The sequence below is a fragment of the Lactuca saligna genome, chromosome 6 (genome assembly GCF_052625555.1).
Source record: "Lactuca saligna cultivar CGN05327 chromosome 6, ASM5262555v1, whole genome shotgun sequence".
Lineage (NCBI taxonomy): Eukaryota > Viridiplantae > Streptophyta > Magnoliopsida > Asterales > Asteraceae > Lactuca > Lactuca saligna.
Window position 1 is genome coordinate 22,229,508 of NC_136422.1, and position 8,209 is coordinate 22,237,716.

General features: G+C 38.3%; 1 protein-coding gene across 1 annotated transcript; it reads left to right on the top strand.

Moving 5' to 3' along the window:
* Nucleotides 1–4,020: 4,020 nt before the first annotated feature.
* LOC145002371 (putative polygalacturonase At3g15720) lies at nt 4,021–8,006 on the top strand. Its single transcript, XM_078961657.1, has 11 exons — nt 4,021–4,084; nt 5,864–5,952; nt 6,050–6,175; nt 6,285–6,422; nt 6,544–6,696; nt 6,785–6,820; nt 6,900–7,107; nt 7,204–7,285; nt 7,364–7,472; nt 7,568–7,690; nt 7,788–8,006. Exons 1-11 carry the CDS (start codon nt 4,021–4,023, stop codon nt 8,004–8,006), a joined length of 1,347 nt encoding a protein of 448 aa, XP_078817783.1.
* The last annotated feature ends 203 nt before the right edge of the window (nt 8,007–8,209 follow it).

The following is an 8,209-nucleotide window of genomic DNA, read 5'->3' on the forward strand; positions in this document are numbered from 1 at the left end:
TATATCACACCTAAGGTGTGTTTCATTAGGCTTCTAGGAAAATTTGACCTATTTAAGAGGTCTCCGTTTTACAGATACAAAAGAAAATAAGAGAAAAAATTTATCCGCGGTCCTAGTCTATATCAAAATTTGTTGGAGCTTGAACAAACTCTACTTGTGGCGTTTGGAACTGGATTCGGCATCTGACCGTTTGACTCCCATCAGTCGCCTCTCAAATTCCGCTTGTTGTTCTTTCATCTCTCTTATATCATCTAGAGCTGTTATCATTTGGTTCTGTAGTGTCCCCGTGTAGATTTGGAGATTCTCATGTAGTCCTTCCAAACGGCTGATATCGGAGGCGTTACCTTGGGTAGCAGCATTGATCTCTCGAATTCTGGTTGCTTGTTGGTCTGCCTGGTAGTTCTGGTTAGCTATAGCGTTCACGACAACGGGAAGTGCTCGATCAGCTGAGCCTCCTCCACTGACGTTGTAAAAATCCCGACACATGCCAAATGGAGGGCGCACGCCTTGCTGACGGCTCCAGTAGTAGAGGTGGCTCCCCCAGATGGGAATGGGTCCCGGTTGATGTGGCCTGATCACTGGAGGATGGGGGATGGGAGGGTCAATTACTTCTGGTTCGGAATCTGTTCCGCTAGAAATTTCCACGATCTCCTCGTCGACTTCGTATTCCTCTCCGACTTTGATTTCGAATTCTTCTTCGGCTTCTTCTTCGATTTCCTCTTCGATTTCTTCTGGGTCTTCCTCCGGGTCCTCTTCTATCCAGCCGCCGTTACCTTGATTTAGGTAGTAGGGGTCTCCTGGTAAAGGAAATCCGGCCATTTGTCTGTACTGGGATAGAGGTATGAGATTTTTATAAGAAAAGAATTTCTAATTAACGAATTCCTAAGCCTATTTATATCATTACTGAGCGCAATGTTTTATCGTTTAATAATAGACTTATATTATTTCAATTTAGCGAATTTAGATTTTATAAGCTTTTTGGCTTGTTGACTACTACGACCATTCCTCGACGTATATTGGTCAAATCCAGGATAAATATAGTTGATCAGGCTATGTTTATTCTTGATTTGATTACATACCCCAAGGCTCGATCGTGGTATTGCAACTTGCCATACTACTTTTTAGAAAACTTGTCATGACGCGAGACTGATACGTGCGGTAAAAATGTATATATTTAAAAGAAAATATATTTCTATGAAAAATGTTGTTATCAGAGGGTTTTTGGTTCCCGTTGTATTTATAGTTTGTATATCTTATGTGGTTTGATATACTTAGTTCACTATAAACAATGCTCTGATACCAATCTGTCACACCCCCAAACCAGAATGGCGGAAACATTCGGGGGTGGATGACTTCATGTAGTATCACAACGATTGAATATTGTAAAGAAAGTAACACAACCATCATATATATAACAATGAAAACGTGTATTGTTGCGTATTACATGTTATCAAAAGAATATTACAATATGATGAATAAATGTTTAATGATAAAATCATCCTTTGTGTTCCTTCTTCCAAAAGCTGGTAGTTTACCTGTATCACTGATTCCCTGAGAAATACAAGTGGTTTTGAAAAGTGTCAACAATTAAGTTGGTGAGTTCATGAGTGCTCCGAGTTGAAACGTATATTCCTTTTGGTAGTAAATTGGTAAACGAGGTTTTTAGAAAATCCAATATTTTCTTGTAAAATGAAAATGGTTCCAAAGCTGGAAATGTATTAGTAACTTTTATAAACAACAAAGACAATAATTTAGTATGAAATTATAATGTAAGAAAACTGCGATGCACTTGTGAATCTCGTAAATCAATCTTGTTTTATACTTTTTATGTGAGTTTTATAACCATACTATTGACACTGACGGCCTGTAACAACATTCTTCAAGTGTTGCAGTGTTATGACATTTGTCACCCCAGACCTGCCGGTCTAACTATAGCTAGTAGTTTAGGTGCGGGATTGTCAATCCCGTATAGATCTATACACAAGTATCACACTCTCCCTCCAAGAGATTATGGTATATAATACAGGACTTGAAATACATACAAAAATGTACGTTGAAGTTTAAGTATCTCACATTACCTAGTATAAGTAGATTTACAATGAAATGACCTTACTCCTTTTGAAAGTGTTTCGTTTTTCAAATTGTATAAAAATGTAGGATTGACTTGCTAACTATACCCATTATAGTTTTTCAGATAGTATGTTCCATTTCGTAGACATAATTTAGTGATATAATCGCTCTTGTATACATAAGATGTTTGTGTCGATATTCGAAGTTAGAAATTGCATTTATGTTTAGAAAACGATACTTTTAACGTGTAATGTACTTGTATTTCCCCCCTAAAACATGTAAAAGAATTGAAAAGTAGGGGTATGAACTCACTCGTTAAGTCCGAAGAGAGGGGCTAGAGTTGAGCAGAGTTTCGATCGCGGATAGTTGCGTCGTCGGGCTCTTCGGAGATTTCTGCAACGTAAATCTTTCGTCGGGGGCTCGAGTGCGAAACCGAGGTGAGAAAAAGGTCTCTGGAGCTGGGAGAATGGCTGAGAAATGGTGAAGGTGTGCCTAAACTCGAAGCTTATGCCTTCCATTTATAGGGCTGGAAAACCCCGTACGCGGCGCGTACGTCCGGAGTACGCGGGGCGTAATGTGGCGTCATGGCTTACGAATCGGGTCTAGCCGGTGTAGCTTGGGCGGGTCGATGGGACTACTGGGTCTAGCCAGCGTAGCTTGGGCGGGTTGATGAGACCCGACTCTGGGTCTAGTACGCGGGGCGTACTCCCAGAGTACGCGGGGCGTAATCCCTGCTTCCGACTTCTAAATTCCGTAACTTTCGCGTACGAGCTCTGTTTTTCGCGTTCTTTATATCCACGCGTAGGTGAGATTATGCTCTACAACTTTCATTTAGACTCCGTCGGCTAGTTTTGACTTTATTTTTAATGATATAATTTTAATATGCCGGGCCTCCTAAGGTTCGTTAAAATTTCATAGGTTCTTTATTCGATGGCGGTTTTCGTTTGTCTTTTGATTGTTTTGTTACCACCGAGGAGATCTTCAACTTCCGTTTAGGTGGCGATAGCTAAATAACACTCGATCTTTAATCCGAGTTTTTAGCCCTCTACTACTGTTACGAAACTTTGAAAATTCGTAACTTCTTCATACGAGGTCCAATTTGGGCGATCTTTTTATGCACGCTCATCTTTCAACGAGATCTACGACTTTTATTTAGATACTTTAAGGCAAAAATGTATTTTATTGAGATTCCACTTTTTACGTCAAATTACGTTTTAACGATGTGTAGTAATTATACGAGTGGTTATAATTTCTTCATTATAACTCGGTTTTGAGTGTTCTTTATGTTTTTGGAAACCTGGGCATGATATCTAATATTCGATGCATCCCAACTTAGATACCTGAACACTTTATTTTCGAGGTTAATTTCGTTGTTTTTAGCTTTCGAATGTTTACAGTGCTTTTGGGAAAAATAGGGTTGTCACACACATAGCCAAGGATTGCCCCAAAGGGTTCATAGTCTATTTTCAATGTAACCAGACCGGCCATCGGAAGGCCGAATGCCCACAACTGTTGCAGGGGTCAGCGCAGGGATCTGCACCTGCTGCTATTTGAGCTACTGAGAGTCGGCCAGTGAAGGCCGAGGCACCTAAAGCTCGCGGGAGAGCTTTTTAGTTGACTGCAGAAAAGGTCCGCGCAGCACCCGATGTTGTGGCTGGGATGTGATCTTTTGCTTATTCTTTTGCTTATATATGATGCTTATTTGTGACATGTTTAGATAGTTTTCTTGTGAATTTTGTACTTGCTTTGGTGTTGTTTGAATCGGGTGCGAGTCGATCTTTCGTATCTTTAGCATTTAGTCGCCACATTAGTATGTGACGAGAGGCGTTGAGTAGGCCTTTGAGAGTCTCTATAGCCGATGAGCATGCGGTGTTTTCGACTAATGTGATCCAGGGATGTGTGCTCGATATTTTCGGAGTTGAGTTTCCAATAGATTTGGTACCGATCGCGATGGGTGATGTATGTGTTATTGTGGGCATGGATTGGCTGAGTCTATTCGGATCTATGTTCAACTGTGAGCGTCAATTGGTGACGATACGAGACCCCAATGGGGGAGTGCTTACTATATATGGAGAGGGTACCAGATTTGTGTCAGCATTTTGTTTGGCTGCCAGAGCGAGACAGAGCTTGGAGTAGGGTTGCATGGATTTTCTAGCGTATGTGTCGGATACGTGGGATATTGCAGAGAGACCGAGTGCTACCGTTGGGGTTCCAATGGTTAGCGAGTTTCCATACATATTCCCCGAAGAGTTACCGGGTGTGCCTCTCAAGAGGCGGGTGGAGTTTCGCATTGATTTGCTTCCAGGGGCGGCACCTATCGCCAAGGCACCCTATCGCCTTGCGCCACCAGAGATGTAGGAGTTATTCTCGCATCATAAGGAGCTGTTTGGAAAGGGATTTATCCTGCTGAGTAGCTCACCGTGGGGAGCACCGATCCTTTTTTGTTAAGAAGAAGGATGGTTCACACCGAATGTGCATTGATTACCGGGGAGTTGAACAAATTGACGGTCAAGAACCGTTATCCATTGTCGAGGATCGACGATCTATTCGATCAATTGCAGGGTGCATCTTGGTTCTCCAAGATCGATTTGAGGTCTGGTTATCATCAGATGAGAGTTCTTGAGGAAGATATTCTGAAGACAACATTTAGGACTCGCTATGGGCATTAAGAGTTCGTGGTGATGCCTTTCGGGCTCACCAATGCACCAACAGCGTTCATGGATCTAATCAACCGGGTATGCAGACATATGTTGGATCGTTCGGTGATCGTGCTCATTGATGATATTTTAGTGTATTCGAGGTCTTGAGAGCAGCATGAGGAGCATTTGAGAGAGGTTCTCGGAGTATTGAGATCGGAGAGGCTTTATGCCAAATTCTACAAGTGTGACTTCTGGTTACGAGAGGTGTTTCTTCATGTGTTAATGTCCTACTGACCAGAATGTCAAATGTGCCCTGAATCTGCTGAGCTCTGGGGCAAAGGACTGGTGAAGATTGATGATTGGGTCATATTTTGATGATCAAAGACCCGCAGTTACTTGGGAGCAGTTCTGGGATATCTTCCGCGTTCGCTACATTCCACGGGTCGAGCGAGAGCGGCTAGCTCTGGAGTATTCTGATATAACATTCATTTGATTGTGTGTTATAAAGTATTACATCTTTTTGTTAACTGATGTACCATTTTGTTTACGTCATTATTGTTATATTATTTATTACTTTGTAATTTCCTGCACAAACACCACATACAAGTACCATTTCTGGAAGTTTTTATGATGGGTACCAAATCTATTTTATAGAAAAAATAGGACTATAACTCTATATAGTTTTTTTTTACTGTTATTAGTTTTTGTTGAATGTGTAAAATTTTTAATTGTAATACCCGTAGTTTCTATGGGTTATAACTTCGTTTTTTATAAATTCAACTTTTTGTAACAGAAGCAATATTACTTCAAAGAAAAAAAAAAGCTACTTCAAAGAAAAAAAAAACATCTTAACTAGTATTGGGTGGTTGTTTATTTCTTAGGTGGTAACGGCGAACACCATATTTAAATCATAGTCAAACAATATATATAGCAATATATATATTGGTTAAACATTTTTATGAAATCGTATCTCATATAAAATCTAAAAGTTATTTGGGTACGCAAAAACTTATATTTCCTTACACAAAGATACTCCTGATGATAAATATATGTACATATAAATGATAATCAACTCGATCCATGCATTTATTTTGAAGTGGGAGAATCTAAATTTTCATACATATGATCTTAGCTAATCCATCATTTTCTCACAGTATTTATAGGAAATGAATGGAGAGGGCATGGCAAGTGTATTCAAAACACAAGATCAGAGTTACCTGCTTCAATTGACTTCAAAGAAATGGTAAGATAATTAACATATTCTCACTCAGATTGTCCATGCATGGATACTTAAAAATGCAATATTATTCTTAACTACTCCACCTTTTCTCGATCTGCAGGGTTTCTTGATGGTAGTTTTCTTGAGCTTGTCTTGCTTATCATTTGGCTCGATAATCACAAGTGTTGCCACCTACGATGTAACATCTTATGGTGCAAAAGGAGATGGAAATACAGATGACTCCAGTGTATATTAATAATATCTTCAAATTTTGAATCAAAAGAGATTGATGTATCATGCAAATTAAAGAAAGCAAAAATCAGTTAACCTTTTTCTATGTACGTTCATTGTTGCAGGCTTTCCTTCGAGCATGGGATGATTTATGTGGAGATATGTCACCAGAACCGACAATGATAATTCCATCAGACAAGACATTTTTGATAAACCCGGTGGCATTCAAAGGTCCATGCAAATCCCAAACTGTAAATATTAAGGTAAAATTAACAGCTATCTATCCTTTGAGGCTAAGATGTTAATTGATAAAGTGTTGATTAAATATCATTTTCTTATAAAATTCTTATGACTAATCTAATATTTTTTTAAAATGATGGGTAGTTGTTGGGTAACATCACTGCACCCAAGACTCTCGATAGATGGAAAGGTTGCATTAACAATAAAATATGGATATACTTCACATCCGTGCAAGGACTCAAGATCCAAGGACCTGGTCAAATTGATGGCCAGGGCTCGATTTGGTGGAAAAAGGAGGTCGAATTAATTTAATATCAAACACTTATATTAAATGGAAACATAAAAAGTGAAAACCATCCAATTCATAGTTCCTTTTAATTTGCAGGGGCAACCTAAAACCAATTCATGCAATCGCCCAACTGTAAGCCTTCTTTTTTTTACAATGTTAAGGACTTGAATGAATTTAAGTTTCGTGAAAACTGACATGTACATTTGTTTAGGCTTTACATTTTAATTCTTGTAACGGCCTTCAGTTAAGAGGTACAAAACATATCAACAGCCCAATGCTACATATGAGTATCAATGGTTGTAAAGGTGTAGATGTTGGAAATATTCAAATTTTTGCTCCTGGAGACAGCCCTAATACAGATGGGATAGACATCGGTGATTCTTCCCATGTTAATATCCATGATTCTAACATTCAGACTGGTATGAGAATAATAGCATCCTTGTTTCTTATTGAGTTATTCTATAATGTATAAAAAAATCTTTATAATGCACTTCTTTTTGTGGAAACTAAAACAGGTGATGATTGTGTTGCTATTAATGGTGGCACGTATGATATTAATGTAACAAGTGTGTTCTGCGGACCTGGTCATGGCATAAGGTACTAGAAAACGATATTTATATCTCGATAATCACTTTTACACAAATTGTCCTCCACTAAATGGATGTGATATTGCAGTATCGGAAGCCTTGGTGAAAACGGCGGTTATGACATAGTTGAACAAGTTCGTGTGGAAAATTGTAACATCACAGGATCAAAAAACGGATTACGAATCAAAACAGTGCCGGTAAAATTAGATATAACTTGATGAAAATCTTTGGAGTTTTTAACATAATATTCACTGGTTACTTGAAATCAATCAATTTCTTATATCTTATATAGTATGGAACGGGGTATGCTAGGGGGATTGTATTTCAAAACATTCATCTGGTAAATGTTGAAAATCCAATTATAATTGATCAACATTACTGCATTCATTCTGAAAATGCGTATTGCCCCGCACCGGTATGCTTATTATCCATAAAAATAATCTCTATCTCACCAAATTAAAATGCAATTCCATATATAACATTTACTGATTTTTTTTTATTTTATGTATCAGCCAAATGCATCAGCTGTAAAAGTGAGCGATGTTACGTATACGAATATATATGGGTCATCGGCAACAAAGCAAGCTATTACTTTCAATTGCAGTGGAAAGTACAACTGTACTGAAATTGTAACAAACGAAGTTGGAATAACGAGACTTGACGAAATTTCTTACTGTCAAAACACTCAAGGAAAATTTATTGATACTACCCCTCCTATTAATTGTTATTAGATTGTACCCAGCCCGATGTTGGTGTTAAAATCCATGTATTTCAACATATTCTACTGATAACAAAGCTATATATATTACTTTACATTTAAAAGCTTAACTCTCATCTCTTTGCTCATTAGCGAGTTACAAAATATATACAAACATACATGATAACATGAATTTACTTACCCTAAATATTTACGTAATTTATATTGAGCACTACT